We start from the raw sequence: 24,446 nt of genomic DNA, 5'->3' as shown, positions 1-24,446 counted from the left end.
GAGTACAGTTGGTGAAAAGAGGAAATGTTGAATAAAGTTACAGCATGGGTATGAAGAGAGATCTTTTCCAAACTTTTATTTGTGCACATTCAATTTAAAAAGATAACGTGTACAGGTTCTTTGGTGCCCATATTCGCATACAAAAATGTAAAAGACTATTCACAAGTCGAACACATCGGCTCTGCCTGGGACAACGACATCAGCCAAACAACTGGAAGGCAGTGACACTGCGGCAGCTCTGCCTGCGGGACAGGGCATCGCTGCGGAAATAAATAGAGCGTCCTTCTGTGAGCAGCAATGCCATGTCTTGTAAACTTCCTTATATTACAGCAAGGGTTGACGTCGAATGCAAAGGGACTGGAGCTTACACTGTAGCCGTGAGTACGAGTCTGTCCTCAGTCACTGTTGGTCCAGTTTTCCTTGTGTTTTGAGTCCAATGTGCAGCAGGTTTCAAACGGTGCTTGGTTAGAGACTCTAACCAACCAAGTTTCAGTTATAAAATCTCCTTCCTGCTTTCAAACACGAATGGGTAGATCTGCTCCACGGCTGTGGCCACAGCCTTTACATTGGGTCCTGTAATAAGGAGAACAAGGAAGGGTTGGGGAGGCCCCGTCCTCCCAGTTAGACACACTCCCTGGTTTAGACGTTCAGGCCTCTGTCCACGATACTAATGCACACTTACACACACTCACACAGCCAGAGCAAGAACCCAAGCACTGCTTGTTTGAAAACACAGTTCTGTGCTTTAGTTTCTGGCACTGGCTCTGCCACAGAAGGGTTCAGACAGCAATCAGCACAGGGGGGAAGAACAGACTTTTCAGTCACCATCGATGGGTCACTGTCCTCACATTAGCCTTCGTCCTCCTGAGGATCACAAGCCATGGAGAACCCAGTCAAGAGATATAAGGCCGCTACCCAAGCTCTGGCCCTTTCACTGCAGGGTCTGAAAGTGCCCAGCCTACGCCAGCATCTCGGCAAGCACTGACTGCAGAGCTTATCGAATGCAGCAGAATTCGGCATCAGGTGATGAAGCCATGCCGTGTAGCAATCAGCCCACAAATACATGCTCGAAAGAAACATGAAAAGAAGGGTTTCTTAAATTTGTGAACAAAACTGTCGCTGATGACATAATCACCCCTGCACAGTCGTGAAAGCCGAGATGTCTGCTGCCTGCACTCATCACTGGAACTGCACACATGGCACAGTGACTGGTCAGGCCAACTGTCTTCAGTTTGGTAAGGAGTTTGGCCAGTCCTCTATCAATTCAATAGTTATACTTAAAAACCTGTCAAACACAAAGTATAGTAATTATCTAGGTCAATTTTCTTACGTTTGTTATGGAGTCTTACTTACCCACATCCCTCCAGCCCCCGAAGTCTATTTACTGAGTTAGGTCAGAGTCTCTCAGTGGAGACCAGGCTGGCCCTAGAGGTCGGCCTGCTCGAGTGCTGGGATTAAAGGCATGAGCCACCACACCCACGATACATGTGCACATTCGTACTTCTTTAGCATTTAGCAGAGACTTAACTACACACTGGGGCCCGACAGAGAACTAGGCTCAGACACTTAGAAGCAGGTGAAGTAAGAGAGCAACTGCCCTGCCTCAGTGTTAAGACTCAGGCAGAGAAAACACACAGCATGAATTAAACTGCAGCTGATTTGTTGACTCTTCATTCACTTGAGAATTAAAAATAATTCAATGGGTCTATCTTAGCTCATTACTGTCTTCACGGCTTGCCTTCTAAAGCATGTCCAAGTATAGTTTATTATCACTACACACACAAAACCAAACCAAAACAAACAACCAACCAAACAAAAAAACAACCAATGTGCAAGTGAATGCTTCCCTGAACAAGTCTGCAAAGTACAGCCGTGTACTAAGTACGCTGAGATTACGTGAGGTAGACCCAGCATGGGAGCTTGAAGATGAGCCTCATGAGGACAGACTCGAGACCACCGCACCATAGATCAGGGGTGAGGGGTTCAATGTAGACCCACTGCAGACCCGCGTGGGAGATTACCTGTCACTGTGATGCTTCCTGTTGAAAATATCTGTAATGTGGCTCTTAGAGACTTTATCCGATAGCACACAGCAGGATGAAGTTCAGGTTCATAGCTGGCATGAGGCCTATTGTTCTTCGTGAATTCCGGCAAACGGACTTCAAAGGGCATGTTACAGACTGCCAAAACATTCACAACCTTAAAATCTGTAAAAATTACCTGTGGAGGGAAGCGGGGCTCCATAAGTTACTCTGAAGCATGTCAAAGTGCTCGCTATAGCAGTCTGTACTGACTACAAATTCTCTGTGACATATCACAAAACTGCATTTGTTGTCTTTTAAATTTTATGTCATTAATCTTAATATTGAAAATGGGTTATTTAAAGTTAAGAAAAGAGCTAGAAAAGGAATTCCAGAGTCAGAATGGAAAAGCTGTCACTTGAAGAATACACAGAGTGAATGCTGCACTCTTATTCATTTTAAAGGCACTTCTGTGGTCCTTGTGGTGATTTAGTCAAAGCTGCTGATAACTAGTAGATTTCTCTTAACACTGGTAAGCATACGCAAGGAAAAGCAGCTTTGATATTTCCTAACATTAACATTTCCTTTTCATTCTCTACCTCCATGCCCACTGTGTCTGTGTTGTGTCTGTCTGTGGCAATGGGGTCACACTCAGAGCCTTACACATTCCAGGTAAGTCTCCCCCACCATGCTATATTCTATACACACTCCCAGGCAAACACTCTCCGTAAGCCACAGCTGTAGGTGAGCCACTGTCCAACCCCGTGCCTGCACAGAGCAGCAGAGTTAAAATGCCTCGGCACCACAGCACGGCTCCTCTAGGCCACGTCATCCTGCGCTCTGGCGCCCGCCCTCACCGGCCGTGCACTCATTTCTACCTATAGTCCTACTCAAGTCACCCGACTGAGTGTGACTTACCAAAGCCACTGTAATTGGCAACTGACTGACATTTGACTGTGACAAAGTCAAAACTGACAAGTCAGTGGTGGGCGGCTCCGCACAGGAGAGGACGCTGCCCTAGTCAACAGGGCTCTGTTGCTCTCTAACCACCCTGACCCGGTAACTTGAGACCATCAAAAGACATCTTCTGATGAATGCATGTGTGTGATGGAGGAAGGCACAAAAGCTCGAGTTCACAGAGCATTAGTGTGTAGGGAAACAAGTCTCTAAGGGAAACGATTTAGCGGAAAAACCACACTCTTTCCAAATCTCCAGAGCCACACTTTGTTACCAAATGTTTACACTGAAGAGGATATATAAAGAATCTAGAAAAAGCTCAGCAGAGAAGAATTCTTATTTTTTGTTTAGTCTATTGAACTTTTTAATTTATAAAATTAAATCCTTGAACATGTACAGTATGCATATTTTTAGAAAATATTACCTGAAACCCTAGTTTCTGCAGACTACGGGCTAGACGCCTGGCACCGAACTTAGCTTCTTCTTCACTGTGGTTGAAGTAAAAACAGACGGTTAGCGGCACAGAGAATGGTCCACACTGCGACCAAGGGCTCTAAGTCTAAGTCGGGGAGCGAGGACACAGAGCTCCGCCCAGGAAGCGCTCACCTTGTTGCTCCAGTGCAAATGATTTTTCCTGAGGACCAAATTGTAGCTGTAATTCTAGGTTTTCTAAGCTTCATCAATACTTTCTGGAAAAAAAACAGACAATTATCTCATAACCATTAGTCTTGGCAGCAGCTCTGTCCTGACTCAGCAGTTGAGGTGCAAACAGACCTAAGAAAGGCCTGTCTGTGTCTCTCCTGCAGAGGTCTTTCCTTTACAAACTACAACACACTTCCGTCTGAGGACGACTGAAAATCTGCCAGGGAGCGAGATGACATTCAAACTAAAATAAGCTGTAAGATTTCAGATGAGGAACCATGAACTGAGATCATCTGACATTTAGTTATCACTCGCCCACCTCAAGACTGCCAGCTTAAGTTCTTATTGTTTTGCTTTTCTGATGGGGGAGGGGGTCTTTTTAGGTAGCCCAAGCTGGCTAACAACATGATCCTATAGTTCCTGTGGGGACTACAGCCAATGGGATTTTGTTTCTGTTGAATTTAACTCATTCTTAGTTTCTAATTCTAAAAACTGCAGATAATTTACCTAGGGTACACAGGTTTTAGAACTTAAATGGAGCCTCTTTGTGTGTTAATGACATGTACATGCGTACTCATATGCATGTGTGTACAGTGTACAGGTGTATATGTCATGGTGTGTGGCAGTAAGTATGAAAAGATTTTATCCGCCCCCACAGTCTCACTCCACGGACGCCCCTCTAGTGTGGAGACGAGCACACACATGTGGTCCCCACACCACTCGGTGCTCCAGGCCACCTCTAAGAACTCAGGAGAGGTTCCCTCTACCGCCCCAGCTGCCTCTGTCCCTGGTGGATATCACAGACCACCTGGGCGTGTTCCGTTCCTCCACCACCGCCGGGCACAAACATGACTCCACAGCCCGGTAACTTACCAAACAGGTTTATATGTTAAAATCTCAATCCACAAACCCTCTACACACTAAACTTACAACCAATGGACAAAGATACAAACTGCCCTTCGATATGAGATAAAAAGACCCATAGAATCCCTTAGAAATAATAACAACCTCATCAAGCTAGTAACACACACGTCTACCTCCATCTCCGCTCCTCCCGGAATCCCTCCTCCTCCCTCCTCTTCCGTTTTCCTAGCCCTTTCCCTGCCTACCTCTCCACTCTCCAATCACGTATCGCCTCAACAGCAACCCACAATGGTGTATATCACCCTGATCTATACTGAGACGATCTCTCCTGTGACACACTGGCTGGGCCATGGACCCCCAGGGATTGCATCTCTGACTGTCTCCCACAGGAGAACTCCATGCACCTCTGCTCCTGGTTTGTGCATGGCTCTGGTATCCTAACGCACCGCATTTGTGCAACAAGTGGTTTACCCACAGGGTCACGTCCTTGGTGTCTAGACCCTGTCCAGTGCTGGGTCTTATGGCGTATCATGGATCCTTAGCACTCGTCAGTCTTGCGCTCTCCTTCCTCCCTGCTCCCACGTCCGTCTCCTTTCTCTTCAGTCCTCCTAATCTCCGTTTGAGAAAGGATGTGACACTTGCAGTGCGGAGTCTGGCTTACTCCACTTAACAGGATGCCCTTCACTGCATCCATGCTCCAAGAAATGCCATACTCATTGTACATGCGCCACATTTTCTTTGCGCTCTCATCTCCTGGAGGACATCTAGCCTGATTCTGTAACACCTGCCTTCAGAGGCGGAGTTTATAATTCAGTCAGCAGCGTGAAGGCCACACCCCTGCCAGCTGCTTTGAATGATCATGGTCTCCATAGGCTCCTGTGTTTGAATACTGTCCTCAGCTGGTGGCACTGTTTGGGAAGGAATAGGAGATGTGGCCTTGGAGGAGGTGTGTCACTGGGGTTTGAGGTTTCAGGAGCCCATGCCTTTCCCAGTGTCCGTCTCTGTGCTGTGAGCTCCCGGCTGCTGCCCCAGCCCCGTGCCTGCGGCCATGCTTCCCACCAGGACCACCTCAAACTACAAACTCCTTCTTCTAGGGTTAGTTGCCTTGGTTATGGTTTCTCAGTGATAGAAAAGTAACTAAGATGCTAACATCATGGCTCCCTTTTCTCTGTGAGCCATGCTGACCGGGGCGACCTGGAACCCCGGTGTGCTTTCATTTGCACACGTTCCCAGTGTTTCCTGGCTGTACTTGTTAACAAGTATGCCAGATGCACACCCACTCTACTTATACAGCTAGCCTCAAATCACTAAGACTTTGTTACTTATTAATAACACTAACGCTCTTAAATAGGTTAAATAGGTTTAACAAAACATTAAATCTTACATTTAGGTTAAAACACAAATCACATTTTTTAGCCATTTATAATTAAAATATAATTAAAAAGAAACAGGAAAATTTACATAAAACAAAATTAAATTAGGGCTTGTACTAGGGTATACAGCCACCAAGACTCAGAGTTATCGCTAGTACTTGCAATCTCCACGGGAGGGGCCACCTCTACAGGACTCTGTTCTGCCTCCATAACCTCAGCACAGCAAGGGACTCAGACCTTCTCTGCACAATCCATTCAGGACTAAAAGCCTGGCCAGATCCAGCTACAGTGCACACACTGAAACTGATACTTACCCCAACATCACGCTTATAAATTACATTTGCTCCCTCCAAAGCAATCTTCCTTAGGTTCAAATGGCATCTTGTTCTAAAAACACAGACTACATTTGTAATTAAAATGTCCAGTGCAACATCACTGTCTGCATCCATTGGGGTAGTTAAGAAACTTGGTTCCCCACCACGAGGATCACATCCTGGGAAAGAAAACAAAACAGTCACTGAGCTTTTATGTTCTGACATTTTTCACAAATAATCTTAAAATTAAAATATAAAAAAGTCTTCAAGTATTATGAGAATCAAATCATGTCTCCTATCACAAAATATCACAGCTGAAGCAACAAAATTACCTTTAAATAACCTTCAATCCTTAAAAGCCAGTAGCTTTTACGTAAGAATCACCCCGTGTTTCAGGGCTGCTATAGGTACAGTAAGAAGCCAAGTGTACCACACTCAAAGACTGGGCTTTGTGGTCTCTGAGTCCTTCCCTGTAGGCACAAAACAAACCCCTAGCACTTTATATCAGGGTTAAATCTGTGCCAGCACCATGGCCGTGCGGTTAATCCCTGCACTTAGGAGGCTGAGGCAGAAGGGCTGACCCAGGTTTAGGGCTAGCCTGGGCTACATAGTATGGCCCTGTTTTAGAAAATTAGAAAATAAAAATGTCTAAACCTGTATACAACCATTTCGTATTCAGTTCTATGTGTCAGCCATGCCCTAACTTTACTGTATGTCTTCTTCTATTTTTGGCCTTTAATCTGCATATCTTAAGTTTTCTGTCCCATGTGTACACTGAGCTCCTTCACTCCTTCACATACGGTTAATATATCCACATTTCTAAGTAGAATTTTAATGGTTATAATTATATCATCCCTTTTTTTGTATGTTGTCCCATCTGACCTAAGTACTAAGATTATGCCAGTTTCAGAAAGCTTAGGGTAGTGTATAGTTATAAAATTCTATGGAAAACAATATATAAAAGAGCTTATTTTCAAAATATTTGAATGTGTTGTTTGCTTGAGATTTTTGGAAAACGAATTCAGTATTGTTAGTGTTTTAGGACAGCGGACATTGTCTCCTTAACTTCTACTTTTTTTGAGACAGGGTTTCTCTGTGTAGTCCTGGCTGTCCTGAACTTGGTATGTAGACCAGGCTGGTCTTGAACTCAAGAGAGCCACCTGCCTCTGCCTCCTGAGTACCGGGAATAAAGGCTGGGCCGCCCCCCCACCCCCGGCCCTACCTTCTACTTTACAGTTTACAGAGCTACAGTTTTTCCTGGGGTCACTGGTTCAAGCCGCAGCCACAGCTCTGTGTGCTCACACCTTGCTGAGAGGTCTTCCTTCCTGTGCCGGTTAAGCTGATCCTGCCTTTGCTTTTTTTGTTTGTTTGTTTTGGCCTATGCTTATTTCATCTCTTTAAGATTTGTTCAATTCACTTTCTAATCTTTTACAGTGAAACGACTTAAACTGGAACTCCCTCCCTCCCTCCCTCCCTCTCTGTCTCTCATCAAAGGCCGTCCTAGTCCTAACCTGCTTTGCAGCATTTCACTACCTGGATGTAGTTTTCCCTGCCTGTCAGCTCTAGTGACGTGTAAAATTCTGAGTGCTCCTTGGATGAGTTGGTCAACACTGCTAATTTCATAAACTAGTTAGGCTGAGGAAGTGCTAACATAAGTGAATAGCAGTGACCGTGGCAAACAGCTGGTCCTAGGTACGGCATAAACACGGCCGTGCTTTCTTACAACCCCAAACACAAACAGTCTGTAAGATACTGCGGGAGTGGGTTAGCAGAACCTAAAATATGTACACGCTCATGGAATTGCTGTCACTTGGTAATACCCAGCTAAGCAAAGAATAAACAAGATTATACAGAAAAATTGGTATTAACAGAGACTCACTATCCCCATCTAAAAGGTACTAGTTTTAAAAGCATAATGCATACTATCAAGTATACTTTGGGTGTGTGTGCGCTCTCTCAAAGGTCAAAATAGGCATCAGATCTCTTGGACCTAGAATTATGGATGGTTGTAAGATACCATAGGGGTGCTTAAATATGAACTCAGGTCCTCTCCAAGAGCAGTAAAATATACTTAATCACTGAGCCATCTCGTCAGCTCCACGATACACTTTTATGACTAGTATACAACACAAAAGCTTAGGCAGAGCTTCATTTTGTTAGTGTATAAAGTTATTCAGAGATTGTTCAAAGGTTAAGAGTACTCGCTGCTCTTCCACAAGCAGGAGTCCAGTTCTCAGTATCCACATTAGGAAGCTTACCAGCATCCAGCTTCACGGGATCAATCGCCTCTGGCCTCTGTGGGCACATATGCTTAACTAGGATGGAGGCCTAATATGAGTTCATTCTGGCACATATATATGAGATACACACACACACACACACACACACACACAGAGAATTGGCTCAGAGAATTAGCATTTTCGGCAGAGTGTGGACTTCGTTGTTTTGAGCCAGGCTTTTATGTAGCTTAGGCTGCACCTGAGGATGAGCATCAGCTCGTTATTTACCAACGGAGCTCCACCCCAGCTCTGAATCTGAATTCTTAATCAACAGACATCCATTAGGTTTCATGTTTAAAGGTAAAGTTATTTCAATAACTACCAACAGCTTGCATACTCTCTGTCCAGGACTTATATACCAAAATGGCTTAACTGTCTGAGTTTCATTTGTCAAATATCTCCAGATAAAATGTTTAGAATGACAGCTGTCTTCTCTTCCTGAACTGGCTGCGTTCCCAGCACACTATAAAGTATACATGGAAGCAGAAAGAACCTCCCTCTTGCCCAGAGACTGTGTACACACAGCACCTATCTTTAGGTCTCAGGTTTTCCAGCCCAGTGCGTGGTATTCACTGCAAAGCCATTGATTGCCTCAGCAACTGTAACCTTGGATCTCCTGCACAACACTGCCCCCTCCTGGCTCTGATGACAAACTTCATCAGAAGCAACCACATCACATTTTCTACAAGAGGCCTCAATAATAAATGCTGGTAAAAAAAAAAAATAACAAAGCACAAATAACCTTACCATCCAACGGAGGGCTTAAAAAAAGTCAAAATTAAATATATCTGCTTCTACACAGCCGAAAAGTCTTACTACTCTAAGAGATTGTGTTACAGCTGCAGATGTTGGGAGGGGCTTTAAAGGCTAGAGCACAAAGTTAGCATTTGAGAACTGGCCAACTTAGGGCAAGGCTGGTAACAAACCAATTTACAACACATACAGTCCCACTCACGAAGTCCCAAGAGATCTCTTTTGTAAACGTCAAACAAACCAACACAGTCCACACTGACACTGTACTCTACAGCGTGGCCATCCTGCATCCTGACTCCACCATGCTACCGAAGAGCCAACACTCCTGAGAACAAGAATCCTACTTTGCCTTTTAGAAGAATGTTCTTTCTCATCTCAGAAGGAGCATAAACTACACGGGAGCTTTGCTGTGGAGCTTATATTAACTTTGTGATCAGCCACCTAGCTTTCTCCAAGTCTTCAGCTCCTGTAAACTGGTGGTATCACATGTGTGGCCACCGGAATAATCAAATTAATAATTTGATTATTAATGAAATCAAATATTGTCATCAAGAACAAAGCAAGCAGGAGGTACCAAGGCTGTAGATAGCTTTAAGTTAACTATGGTAACTGAACACTACTGAGTAAGCCGATAGAAAACTCAAGTGTCTTACAGCAACAGATGGAAGACCCAGACCCTAACAGGTTAGACAGGTCAAAACCCTCAAGGGGCCAGAACCTGGGGACTAAAACTTTTCCTGGAACTCAGCCATGCTCATGTCTCCACAGTGACTGCAGCACAGGTAAATGGCGCTGGGGAAGACTGAGGGCCTAACCTGTTTAAGACGTGCCTCTGAAAAAGTGCGATGCCTTGGCCAATCTATTATGATACACCAATAAAATATTTAATTCTAAAAAACACAAATCCCGTTTTAAAAATGAAAATTAACAAAAAGTATCCATGAACAAGGTCTCCTGTTGAACAATCCAGTATAAAAGACAGTTAAGGGCATCATCAATGTTAGGGAACTACTGTGAAATTTTTTTTAGGGGAGACAGCACAGAGTGGTTACCTAGACAACTACACTAATTTTTAGAGATCTGCAGAGTATTCCGGTATTGTCATGTATCTATGATCAACTTGAACTTTAAAACACAGAATCCTTCCCTATCAGAACCCAGTTAACAGATTTGTTGGTGTTCAGTGTCTCTCAATGTCTGAAATCTGACGACACAAATATGCCGAGTCTAATGGGAAGAGGAAGGCATGTGATGTGTGCACATTTGGGAATTAGACTAAGTCCCATCTTAACTCTAGTGCTCTTGTCAGCCTAGATGTGCCTTCTCAAGGCTAAGCTTCCTGCGCTCCCTTCACCCTCTGCTCAAGGGCAGCGGAAGGATGAAGGAGGCACACTACTGTGGGGCCACAGTGCATCTGCCTTGGTGAGCTGGAAACCGTTAGCAGGTGCCATCCCATCACAAAACAGCCAAAGGAAAAGATATGTCACCGTATTACATAAAGCACTGAATAAAGCTGAAGTAAACATCCTCATTACAAACTGATGTTCCCTATATACATCTCTCCCCATTAGCTACACTACTCATTCTAAATAAAACCCCTTCTACCTGTAAACACAGCAACTGGAAGGCTGGGACAAGAGGTCATTGCAGGCTCAATGTAGCCACCTCAGGCTACACAAAGTAAGGCCTTCCTCACCACTCTCCACACCCACCACCCCCTCCACCTCCACCCTCCCACCCACCCCCCCACCCCCACCCCAGCCTGAAGACTAGAACACAGGTGGCATTCATGTAAATAACTTGCATCAAAATGTCTATCATAAACTGCTTTTAAACTTATTCTACAGAGAAGGCCAGAGAGACAGCTCAGTGGGTAAGGGCTCTTGTTGCCACCAAGCCTGGCATCCTGAGTTCCATTGAGTGGGACTCACATGATGGATGAAAAGTAACAACTTGTCTTTTGTTTGATCTTCACACACTTAATATAGCCATGTGAACTCACACAGATAAATATAAATGAAAACAAATTAAATGTAATAAAAATTCTACAGGGAGCTACAGAGATTATTTCTTACTAAGGATAATTCTCTGTACTTGGCAACTGTCTACTGAGCACACAAAGCCACATAAAAATAAGTTTGTCGAATACTTCAGTTACAGCTTTAGGCAGTGGTGCCTAACAGGCAGTAGGAGAAATGTAAATGCTGTTCACTTCCTGAATGAGACCGTGCCTAGGAGATCCCTCTCAGGTTCTGTAGCTGACTGGGCACTGTGGCTTGCTGCTACTGCCCAGGACCCGGAGAGTGGATTTTATCAGAACTATTGCTAGCCAGAGAAAGACATTCTAACTTTGAGTATGTTTTCTACAGAATAAAGTTCTATACCTTTATAAATTAAACCACAGTAGACCAGGAGCCACTGACATCTTACTAAATATAAATTTAAATTTGGGGGCTCAAACCTAAAAGAGCTACCAGCTCCTCATTATGCATAAGCAAAATTTATTTTAGATATGTACCTTAATATTTTAAGTAAACTCGATGGTTAACCAATTGTCAGCTGGATAGGATTTAGAGCCCCCTAAAAGACAATCAGGGAGCCCCCAGGCATGCTTTTGAGGGGCTCCCTGATTAGGTTAACCAAGGTAGGAAGAGCCACCTTCAGGCACAGGAGAGGGAAGCTGAGTACAGACACTCAACGTTCTCTCATCTCTGACCATGGCTGTCATGTGACCGCCTGCCATAAGCTCCTGCAGCTGTCTTCTCTACCATGACAGATGACTGTAATCCTGAACTGTGACCCCAAATCAATCGTGTTGTCCTGAAGTTGCCATTAGGGTATTTTTGTCACAGCAACAGAAAAGGAAATAAGACACTGTTAGCCCCAACTCTCTGCATATGGACGAACATATATGTATTTCACCCCCTTTTGAGACAAAGCCTCACTATATAGTCCTGGAACTCACTCTGCAGGGCAGGCTGGCCTCAGACTCAGAGACCCACCAGCCTTTGCCTCCCAAGTGCTAGGATTAAAAGCATGTGCCACCACACACTGCAATATTTGATTTTTAAGAAAGCATGTCAGTTCTGGTTACATATGAGACACTCAGTCACTGTTATGTTTTCTTAGGCTGTTGAATTCATGTATTTATCTCAGCATATTAAACATGATGGTGATCATATACAAGTTGTTATCTTATAAAGTTATCAAAGGGTTTTGTAAACCCATCCGCAAGAGCTAGAGAAATGGCTCTGGTTAAGAACTAACTGGCTACTGCTCCAGAGGATCCGTTCAATTTCCACACCCACACGGTGGGTCACTACTGTCCCCTCTTCTGACCTCCGTGAGCTCTGGGCAATATGTGTGATACACATACATACATACAGGCAAACCCCCATACTTAACAAAAGAAAGCAATGATAATGATGACATCTTTTGAGAACTTGAGATACAAAAGAAGACAATTAGTTGATTTTCCCGAATATTAATGAGGGCAAATTCTTTAAATACTGCTAACCAGTTATACTTCTTTGAATGTAACTGTTTTGTGTTAATGGTTCGTTTTCCTGATTCATAAGGCTCTTATATATAAATGTATGTCCGGCTAATCTATTCCTTCTGCTGAAAATGACTTCACTATACTTCAAGTATATGGCTAGTGCCTCTTGTTCCATAGCTAGTACCACGTTTGTTCTACCAACTCTGTAACAAGACACTGGAAACCTAAGCCCGAGCGCCATGCTAGGATACCGCACTTCAGCAGTGACTCAGTAGAAGGAAACAGCAAGTGCTCTTAATTCTGACGTATGATGTAAGTTCACACAGTGACATACTGAGACATGAAGGACAGGCCAGCATGGGGACGGGAGAAATGAAGGGAGAAAACTGCTGAGGGAGAACGATCAAACTGTGCCATGGTAAGGATTCTCCCATTTGTCCCAGGGGAGGTGCTAAGCTAGAAGACTGGGTGGGTAAGGACACAGGATATAAACCATTACCACTCTGCAATAGGAGGGCTGGGTGATGAGACTGGGAAGAGTGGACCAGCGTTACACTGGGTGACAAGGAAAAGCTCAAGAGACAGAGTAATAGCTACAGGGAAGAGAAATGTGGAAATGGAGGGATGTTAGGTCTCTGGCTAAGGCTCTCACTTTCTGACACTAAAGAAAGGCCTTTGATTGCTCAGGAGAGGGGAAGTGGGTAACAACTTGTTTGGAACATTTTGAATTCCATTCAAGAGGAGATACAGAATAGACAGGCATCGAAGAGCTCAGCAAACTACTCAGTAAAGCAATCACTAATGAGCCCAATGATGGGGCAGAAGCTACTGACCAGGTGCCTCAGGTCTCCATGTATAAAACACAGCGAGGACCTATCAGAGTGCCAGGCCATGAACTGAAATTCCATGAGACATGCCTGACACGGCACTTGTGCACGGTAAGCATTCAGATTTAGCTCTTCTGTTACTATTGTTAGCGTCTTCCTCTTCCATTAACAGAGAAATGTTCAGCAATGGAAAAGGTCTCTGGTGATTCATTATGGTCTTCAAGCTTTGGAGCACAAGAATACTTCATGTGTCTTCAAGTTTAAGAGCAAGTAAAATAAAGCATACAATCTGACGGACCTGATCAATAAAATTAGTATGGTGGAAACATAGATTTAGCCACAAATTTAATAATAACTGCAGCCTTAAATAAGACTATTTTAAATCACATCACATGGTGGCTCCTGACTGTCCATACTGAGACTGAGGTGGTTGGCTGAGGAGCAGCTGTGCGGGGGCCGGAGAGCAGGGCCAGCAGAGGCTGAGCAGGTACTGACTGCACATTACCAATTGATTACTTTGCTCCACTTTACTTGGGTCCCCACAGAAGCCAGAAAGCTATATATACTACAAGTTTAGACATTCAAATTGAAAATTGAGCTTTACATACTCATTGCATTTTAAAGTGCTGCTTCTCTTGGGTGGGTCGCCTTCCATGGGTCTCCATTCTCACTCCTTACAGACTACCTTTTCAAACACAGAGCAGGGTGGGCGGAGCACGCCTAATTCCAGTAAACAGAAGGCTGAGCTGGAGGGCTGCTTGGAGTTGAAGCTTGTCTCCTCTTTAGATCAGACATCCTTCTAATGCAGCCCCCAAGGAATTAAAGGAATAGTTCCAGCAGTTAAGGATTCCCCAAAACTGTGGAAAGACAGACGTCCCTGTGTGCTTGAAGACTGTTTTCTTATTTTAAATATGTCATAAATCTTAGTCCTCCTAGAACTTTCTGGGCTTCAGCTGCTATCTATGAACTTTAAGGCTGCCTATGTCAATCTTGACCTATCAGAGACTTAGTTTCACATTTCCAACTATCGACTAGGTTAAAACAATTCACTCAGGCAAAACTGCCCAATTCCACAGAAACAGGAGTGTGTGCTCCCACTACTGTCAAGTGAATGGAGTCGCCAGCCACTCATGGCAACCAAAGCTCTCTCAGTCTTAGACATGTTCACTCAGTATGCTAGCCCAACACTCTGGAGGCTGACGGTGAGGACTGCTTTAAGGCTAGCTTGAGCTACACAGAGAGCTCCAAGTTAGCCTGGGCTCAAGTGAGACCCTGGCTGAATCCCATACCAACCCTCTCCACAAAGCTTCAGAACCTTCCTTGATCTTTTTTCTCTTATACTCAGCTAACTTCAAATGTAGCTTTATTTTGTGTGCCCAAAGCAAGAACTACTTTTAAGGGTTCTCGCACTTCATTCTGGGAAGAGCTCTCCTACTACAGCTTTTCTGTTTGCTGTCTCCAACATCTAGTCCTTTATCAAACAACTACAGAATTATCTAACTGTTCTACATCCCTACTTCAAACAGACAGACAGACAGACAGACAGACCGACACCAACCTCTTGGATCTCTCAGACAAACAAAACAGGATCTAATCTGCTCGGGTTCCCAGTCCCACTTTTCCTTTTCTAGCTGAGTTTACTTAAAACCACCCTTACACATCTGCTTTACAGCACACTTCTCCACAGGGCAGATCCCTTTCTCCTGTCCCCACTCCTTCAGCTAATAAACTCTTACTCTAACTGCACATTTACTGTGTAACTGGAGTCAACCAAGCCCTGTGGGACGGCAAGGAAGGGACCTCTTAGCAGTTAGTCTAGCAGTAAAAACAGATGGCAAATAAGCCAGCAATGAAATCATGAGAAATTGTGACCCAGGAAATAAACAAAGGCACAAGAGATGCTCAGGAGGATGATGCAGAGAACTACCTTTAGACATGAGAGTTGAGTCCACAGAGGACACCCCAGCACAGTACTGAGCAAACAAGGAAACTGTCAGTGCTCTACTGCCTACTGGAGAGCTAACACTAAGCTCTCCTGAGAAAAAGCTCAACTCAAATGTCTTTAGCTCTCGGATCAGCAACTGGGTTGCTGAGTTAAATGACTATTTTTGGAGTAAATCAAGGAATTGCAGGACAGATTCTGTTCAAGGTGGCAATAAGTAACAGAAATAAAGACTTAGATTTATTTATAGGTAGCACTTATTCATCAGTTTTCTTTTCCCCAAAATTACTCCATTCTTTATGTCACCCAAGGAACCTAACTTGTACAATTCTTAAAGCTGTTGGATAGTAAGTGTCATCACAGAACAGTCAGACTGTCCAGTCTGCCAGGATACTATTCATTCCAGATAATGCCCTTAGTCCTCTATTTACAAAGGGGACAAAAAACAAACCCCACAACAAAAAAAAAACCTGACAACAACAACAAACCAAACCAACGCAAAACAGCAAGAACACAAGACAAACTAAAAGTATCGTTTCAAAGCTAGACATGTGTCCTGTGAGCCAGAGGATCACCAGGTCAAGGCCAGTCAGGGACACCCAGCAAGATCCCACCTCACTGCAAGACAGACATCTGAAGCCTTCTAATTTTAACAAGAGAAAAGCAAAGAGGCTGAAATAGAGATGCACTTGTAGGGGGCCAGAGGGAGGGCTGGGCAGGGACAGGGATTCTCTGTGTAACTGTCCTGGCTGCCCTGGAACTCACTTTGTAGACCAGGCTGGCCTTGTCACAGAGATCCCACTGCCTCTGGCTCCTGAGTGCTGGGATTAAAGGCTTGAGCCATCATGTTGGACTAGAGATGCACTTTTTAACACAAACACAAGTAGTCACTTGCTGTTTCTCAGAGGTGTGTTCTGAGACACACTCGGGCTGTGTGGTACAGCCTCCACCGAGTCCTACAAATGTGTACGGCGTGATTCCCACTGTGCGTTCCACAGGCAATGGCAACATGATAAGTGTGTGTGCACCTAAATGAAGGTGAAGCAGAAACACAAGGTTACAGGAGATTTGCATTTTCTTTATAATAAGGCCACCATCATCTCTGTGGTCCTCCAGCGCCCACAGCTTCTTTGGGCGGCAGGTCTGCACTGTAGTGAGTTTTCACATTACTGCCAAGCTTTAAGCTGCCATATTGTAGCTCACGCTAGCAATATGTGCTGAGAGGATCAGAGAATTATCATAGACTTTTTGTTGTTTGAACACATGTTCTCATGTAGCTCAACATGGCCTCCAACTCACGATGCAGGTAATGCATAGTGCTAGTACACTAGCAGAAGCTAGTGTAAGGACCTTATACCCTAATCCTCCTGCCCCCATCTCCCAACGCTATGACAGGCATGAGCTAGCACGCCGGGCTCATCTAGGAGTCTGTAATCTGAAATGTCATGTGAGATCTTTGTCCCTGTTGCACCGTAAGAGCAGAGCAGAGAGAGTGTGTTTCAGAGTAGCATGCCGTGTCTGCTCACCATCTATGAACCGTGAGCACTTTCAACAGGGCTGTGCTTCCATGACCTCCCTAAGTGAAGATCCTGGGATGTGGCCAGGTCACTAGAGTCTGCTCAGGACCACCTCACCAGGCTGTCTGAAGCTAACGGCGAAACGGCGAGGAGATACACAAGACACACGGCAGTCATAAGCAAGCGAGTGACAACAGCCCTGTGGCTCCAGAAAGTGTCCGAAAAGGAATGGGGCGAGCTTCCTACAAAGCTTCAGGTTCACTGTGCGTTATCTGTGACTCAGACTAACCATTCCCATCTTCATATCTGCCCTCGAGTAGTGAGGTGGGAAGCCGCCGGGGAAACCCTCTCCAAGCAGGCCAGCTTTACTGTAAGAAGCAGCGCTGACACACCTCCCTCCGTCCTGTGCACCCCCAACCCTCCTTCTCCTTTCAATGGAGTCTCAATATGTACAAGCCTGGAACTCACTATGTAGATGAGGCTGGCCTCTAACTCAAGGAATCCACATGCCTCTACCTCCACCACACTGACTGAAGCTGTGAGCCTCACGCCACACAAGGCTCAGAACCTGCTTTCTTAAAACTATTCTAACACTGAGCTATCTGAAGTTAAAGAAGCTAGAAACATACATTTGGTTTGGAGGGCAAAAAAGCCACAATCATTTCTCTTCACATCTCCATCTCTTTGGTTTTGTGGTCTTAAGATCTAGGATCAATGTGGCTATGAAAAAAGGGTTAGCAAAACTTAATCAATACAAGACGGAGTCTGACTTGCTCCACTAAATCAGGAGGATCTGCCAGGCTTCACTTTCTTTAATTAGTAAAAGTCTTATCTCTGAATACAAGCATACTTGCTAATCTCATTGTAAAATGCAACACACACTTGGAAGTAGAAACTATGGAACTTAACCTCTACATATGAGGAGCACACCTTGCTTTTTGGTATGTGTGTGGTGGGGGAGGTTGGGGTGGAGACCTGGGCATCAAACTTAGGCCTGACATATTGCAGGCAGTAACTTCTACGGACTTAAATCCTCAGCTAATATACTTTGAATGATGGGATAGTATATATTTTATAAAATTATTATTTCAACAAGAAAACAGGACTTAGATATTAGACAAAATAGAAGACAATAGTTTGAAATTCACTTTAAGAAAAAAACTTTCTTTTTAATACAGGGTCTTGTTCTGGATGGACTAGAATTCAGTGATCCTCCTGTCTCAGCTTTCTGGGTACTGAGATTACAGGCATGCTCCACCAGGCTCAGCAAATATTATTATTATTATTATTATTATTATTATTATTATTATTATTATTATTATTTATTAATTTAGTAGTTTCAAGTGTTCAATTAAACTGTAAGACATGATGACTTAACTTTAAGTTAGCTATCTTGACAGTCAACTTTAATTATCAAATTATTTCCCAGGTTAGATAGTTTCAATATTTGGTTTGAGCCTTACCACAATTTAAAAAACTGTTTTAGATTCTAAAGCCCTTTGTAATCACTGCACAGAGCAACAGCTTCAGCTCCAGCTCCTTCTGTAACTCTAAGAGAACTACTGTTTATTTTACGGCTGTAGTGGCACTAACAAATTTATCATCAGTTAAGGTATACAAGTAACAATGCCTTCTCAAGACAGCCAGTTCTGCCAAATGAGTCAATGGGGCCTGTTTCTTTCATTCACAAGTACTGCACAGCGAGGTAGTCAGGCCCACAGGGAAACAGCCTTTCAATAGCTGGAACCAGGAGCCAGACCAGGCTTTGTTGACTTGCCTTTTCTAAGAAACATAGATGTCTGGCTTTACTTAGCCCATCTGCCGTAAGTGATAACTAGATGCTCCTGTGACAATAGAAATGTTCAAAAGTACTCCCCTAAACTAAAATCTAATAGCACAGAGGAGTTCAATAGCCTGGGATCAAAGGGAATGTCCATAATGTAGCAGAGCGTCTGGGAACAAGAGAAAGGAGTGATCTGATGAACGCTGCGGAGGACCAGTGCTCACAGCACCTGCTCCTGCTCGCTCGGCCTCACTCGACCCTTTGAGTTCAGATATTAACTCCATATTGCAGACAGTGATGTCACATCACTAACAAAAGCAGAACCCTGATGCTCAACACAGGTGGCTGCTAAGTAGGCATCATCCATATCTTTAATATATCCACTCTAACACTAAGAAAATATAACCAATCCTGCTGGTAGAAGGAAGGTTGGCACTTTTGAAACTATTTAACTAATGTTTCACTTAGTAAGCCAGGTCAATGTATACACAAAGCTGTCTGTCTTGCTAGGCACCATCAGTACCAACAATTCATGATAAAATGCTCTCTGTAGCACACCATCTCCTCTCTCCCTTTCTGCCTCTAATCTTGTGTGTGCACATATGGGTTTGTGCCCCTGTGTGCACTTGAGTATGGATGTGCATAGGCTACAGCACAGTGATCAGGGGACAACCTCAAACACAGGTCCCCACTCTCTCCGTCTACCTCATGTAAGACAGGCTCTCTTTTGACTCATTGCTGCTTCTGACAGGTTAGCTAGCTCACAGGCTTTGGGGGACTATTCAGTCTCTGCAACCCTTCTAGCCACAGGATCACAAGGATTACAGACACACTACCTCCACTGACTTCATGTGGATTCAGGACCTCACATTGCACACCAACTACTTGTCCCAGTGAGCTATCTCCCTAGGCCTTAGCACTTTCTAATGAGTCAATTCTATATGGTTAAAATAAGCTATACCCAAACTTTTGTACTTACGGAAGGGGGTGATATTTTAAAGTTTCTGTGACCCCCATGGGAAGAGAGATCTAAACTGCCCAAGAAGACACTTTGACATAACAATGAGACATTTAGTAAGGTTCCCGGTAGCATGTTTTCTTGCGTTATCTTCTGTAACTCTGTGCGTTTAGTCACAGGTAAGACCAGGTGAACAAAAATCTCCTTCGTGGTCCCACTATGCACCACTGATGACATACTTCTAGAATCTTGCTGTTTCACAACTATAAAATCAACACGTATTCCTCATCCCTTTTAAAGAAAAGACAGAATGCATAATACAAAAAACACATTTGTCTGGGTGTCCTGAAAGACCCCAGGCCTGCCTCAACCTGTAGCACTCTTCCACAGTGGCACTCCTAAGATGCACACAATCCCTGTGTCTCCTGCTCAAGTGGGAGCAGTCAGCCCTTCTTTCCCCAATCATGCCTCTGACCTGCGGGAGCCAAAGCTGCACCACCACACACCAAGTACTGAACAGATGTGACACAGAAGAATTAGGTGTCAGGGGCTCTTCTCAGGGCTCAGACCCCAGCACACGAGACAGGCTCTCCTCCAGCCACTAGAAAAGGCCCCGAATCAGTAAAATCATCATTATCTGTGTCAGTACACAAGTCAGTCTTCCAAATACACATGGAGGATATAAACACACAGCATGGTGATGACTCAGTACTGCCCCCTAGAGGCTTCTTGCTTCAGGCATGAGGATATCTACTAACCAACAATTACAGTACCAGTACGTATGTAGTACAGTATCTGTCGCTCAAATTCACATCCATCATGTTGTTACGCAAGTCCGTCACTTCTCTGCCCACTGCACACACAGAAAAAGCACACTCCAAGTGGTGCCGGTCAAAAAAGGTGTGGAGTAAAATGGACAGAAATTTCAGGAAAAGTTCAAATATAGTTCAAATGTCAACTAAAAATCTCGACACTAAAAGCTTTAATTTGGAAACATGGTGAAATTTTCTACTCTAAATTCTTCCAAAATCAATTTAAACTTTTATTTTTCATAGTAATAATTTCATCACATGGCTGATGATGCAACAGAAAGAAATCAATCACCTAGGGTCGGTCACTTAGTGTTTAAAACGTTCTCATGTCTACTCAACTACATTATATAGAATTTGCTACCTTTTAAATAATGTCACATTTCTGAGGAGAAATGACATTACAAAATATTCAGTTGTGTCCCACGATCTGTTGTTTATAGCAAATTCTGCAAACTCTTCTCACAGATATTCCCACAACATTTTTCATCAGACTATTTTCCACCTGAAGAAAATGTGTGGAAACCACTTCTGCACTTCCTTCAAAATTGCAAAATATAATTTCAGCCACATATTCAGATGCAAAATGGCAAGATAGGTGTTGAAAACAGCTGTAGAAAAAGAATTACAAGCCTATGTTCCATTTATGACACAATAGGGTCTATAATATCTTTTTATCATCAAAAAAGGTGACTTGTCTCCAGAACAATAGTACCACATGGGCTTCTAAACACACTATTCATCAAGAGCGCAAATATTCACTAGCTTTATTTCAATGCAATCTTTGGAGTCAGAATGAATTTGAAGCTTAGCAGCTATTCTGAAATATAGAACATCTGACATGTCCATTCCAATTCTTCCCAAAAAAGGGTTCATATAAAAATGCAACCAAGTACCATTAATGAAAAACATACATAAGCCCAGGGCATGTGCTGAAAACTCCCTATGAAGTAGAAAAAAAAAAGCCACAAAAGTATAAAACAGCACTTCTGATCAGGATACAATTTAGAAGAACAAGGAATGCTGAGGCTGATACCATGGAAAGCCAAAATTGGATTAATAAAAGTTAAGACACTGGAACTGACCAGCACTCAGGGACCAAAGGCAGAGGTCTCAGCAAACAGTCTAGGTTATAGTCTATAGGCAACACTGAAGACGTGCAGGGAGTTCCTTAGAGCCCTGCACTACAACCCACAGTGGATAATCAAGTAGCCTCCACAGAGTAACCATATAAAAATAAGAAACGAAGTCTCACCCTGGCTTCTAAAACACTGACTTTTCCATCTCCAGAGTTTTACAGCCTAATTTGATTTCCAACGGTTAACTCTCCAGTCCTTTTAACGGGAAGCTGCTGATCTCCCTGTCAACCTGAAAGTACTTTAGCTAACAGCACTGGACCCCAGAGTCCCAGTGAGAGGCTTAAAATCAAACACAGGACTTTAAAAAAGTGTACCCTGTCTGGCTACTCTTCAAGAAAGCACACAGGCCCAGACCATTACTGCTCCTGGCACTCATTTTGGGAGCACATTATATACAAGAAGACTGGCAGTAACAGCGATATCCTTTTGCTGAGGGGAAGCCAGGCTTAGCAACCAAACCCGTGGTCGGCCTATTGCCTAGATGATTATCAATCCTGTCTCCACCATTAATCTTCAAGTTTGTCTGAAGAGCCTTGCTCCTACTGACCATAAAAATACTACTGTAGAACGTAACCTTTCCAAACATCAGAGAAACGTCACTTACTGATGGGAAATTCAGTTTGGTTTTGTTTTCTGAGACAGGTATCTAGCGCGGGAAGACCTGTAACTTACTATTATGTTACCCTAAGCAGGCCTTGGACTCACATTCTCCTGACTCAGCCTCCCAGATGCTGGGATCCCAAGCATGTGCCACCACATCCAACATATTAGGGTTTAGCAAAGTATAAAACAAGTTGTCTATGATGCACGGCCAAAGAGCACAAACTGATGAATATTTAACTGGGCGTATCCAAACCCTAAATAATTCTTTCAACCAGACAGTGCTAAAAGTCATTCTTGATTTGAATGGACGGCTTGCTGTCTTCTCAAACTTGGAAAGAGACTGGCGAATTCTGGCCAGAGTCTGAATGCCCTCCTTACATTTCCCCTTTTCAATTACCTCAGAGAATCTGAGCTTCACACACAAGTCTCAATTCTAAAGCCATTCTTCTTAACCAGAAGCACGCCAAGTTCACACTAGTCACTGCCAGTCTCGCTCTGCAGGTGACAGATGCAGTAAAGCTCACAGATGTGGACTGGCTGCAGCCTGACACTCGGAGCAATGTGCACACTGGCAGAGCCTGCAGATACACACAGCTCGGGAAAGGGAGTGTTTTCTATTTCGGTCATTTCCCATTTTATATATACTTCTAGGACCAGTCCAGGCGATTATAGAGCGATTACCGCCTCCCCGCCCCCAAATCTCACCCCTATTCACAATTCATTTCTACCTTCCCGCGTTCCAGATCCTTCTTCCCGAGGCTTAATTCAGCTACTACTATTATTATAGAGCGGGGCTCCCGACAAGTGCCAGGAGCGAGAGGCGACGGCGCCGCTATTTTGGGGGGAAGCCTTCGCGCAGCTGCTCCAAGTTTTCCGAGAAGCCACGGACCCCTCGCTTAGTGGCATGGTCCCTTTTTCCCCCGCGGGCGGGCTCCAGGACCCGGTCCATCCCTGCCCGTCTTCCTCGGCGAGGCAGGCGCGCCCCACCCCCACCCCGTTATCCCTATTGGGATGCCCGAACCGCTCGGCCCGTCCTCCCTACTAGCCGGTGGCCCGCGGCGCTCCCAGGCTCAGGACCCCGCCCCGCACAGCTCCCCACAGCCCGGCTGGCGTGCAGACGCCCCGCGGCCGCTCGAGGCCCCTCGTCCCCCTCCCCGGACCGCCGACGGGGTTACCGTGGGAAGACGGGGCGGTCGTAAAGGACGCGGCGGCAGCGCTGCTGCTGGTTGCGTCGGACGCGGAGAAGAAGCTGGAGGACAAGGATGAAGATGAAACGGGTTCGCTCCCCAGTCTCCATGGAACTCCCGCCCCGGCCCGTTGCTAGGAGCCCCCCAAGGCTCGAGCTCAGTAGCTCGCTTTGTTGTTCCGGGTACAGGGCGGCCGCCGCTTCCCCCGCGACAATAAATAGACTAGACGCGCGGGAGCATAGAGACGGGACGCGGCGGCTAGAGCGTCACCGGACCCGGGCGCTCCGGGTATCCGCGCTAGCCACCCACTTCCGGTTCTCGCTGCTCTCCTTGCAGCCCTATTCTAGCTCCTTCCTCCCTCCTGAAGCCGCTGGCGAAGTCCTCCTGCCCGCGGTCTGGGCGAGGCGGAAGTGGCTAGAGGGCGTTGGGCACTGGGGCTGCGCTTCCCCGAGCTCGCCCTGGCAGGGTTGGAAGCCCCGTGCTTGTTTTCCGCTCATCGCCGGCGAGCAGCATAACACAAACGGGCTGTAATGCTCCTTTAGAACCAGAACTGTGCCTGGCACCCACCCGTTTGTACAGACAAGCTCAGCTAGCAGCCACTGGGCCCTAGTCCCGACCCCGGGGGTGACGGGGGTCCCGGCCTTACTCAGCGAGGGCCTGGCGGGGCTGGCAGGACGCTGGCGACGCACGCTCGCCGGTTTGAACGGCCGCACCGGGCCGAGTGCGCCCTCGGGACAGCGTGGGCCGTGCTGTCCGCGGAACGAGACACATAACGGCCTTGGCGCCGCCGCGCGACCCCGCTCTTTTCCCCGCTGGCTCGCCCTGGTTAAAGGCCACAGGAACCGGGTTCCTTGGTTGGTTTGGCCTCTGACTGGGGCCACTTGGCCTTTTCAGAATGACCTGGGCTGACTGAGGGATTTGAGGGGTGGCCAAGGATGCTTAGTTATCTCTTCTCCCTACTGTTAAGTGTGAAAACGCC

The 24,446-nt window shown here is 45.1% G+C and overlaps 1 protein-coding gene across 2 annotated transcripts; it reads right to left on the bottom strand.

The window, feature by feature from the left end:
• Nucleotides 1–38: 38 nt before the first annotated feature.
• Nucleotides 39–23,660, bottom strand: TBPL1 (TATA-box binding protein like 1). 2 transcript variants are annotated; one of them, XM_080929370.1, is made up of 6 exons: nucleotides 23,456–23,660; nucleotides 6,172–6,244; nucleotides 3,585–3,667; nucleotides 3,403–3,466; nucleotides 2,022–2,220; nucleotides 39–573 (listed from the first exon to the last, which is right to left on the bottom strand). In XM_080929370.1, exons 1-6 carry the CDS (start codon nucleotides 23,575–23,577, stop codon nucleotides 494–496), a joined length of 621 nt encoding a protein of 206 aa, XP_080785496.1. In that variant the 5' UTR covers nucleotides 23,578–23,660; the 3' UTR covers nucleotides 39–493. The 2 variants fall into 2 exon arrangements, with proteins under 2 accessions (XP_080785496.1, XP_080785495.1); XM_080929369.1 differs by having other exon boundaries at nucleotides 65–573; nucleotides 6,172–6,350; nucleotides 23,456–23,584.
• Between the last annotated feature and the right edge of the window lie 786 nt (nucleotides 23,661–24,446).

Source organism: Micromys minutus (genome assembly GCF_963924665.1).
Source record: "Micromys minutus genome assembly, chromosome: 15".
In the NCBI taxonomy this organism is placed as follows: Eukaryota; Metazoa; Chordata; class Mammalia; order Rodentia; family Muridae; genus Micromys; species Micromys minutus.
Note: the sequence above shows the minus strand (reverse complement) of the source record. Positions and strands in the feature narration are given on the sequence as shown.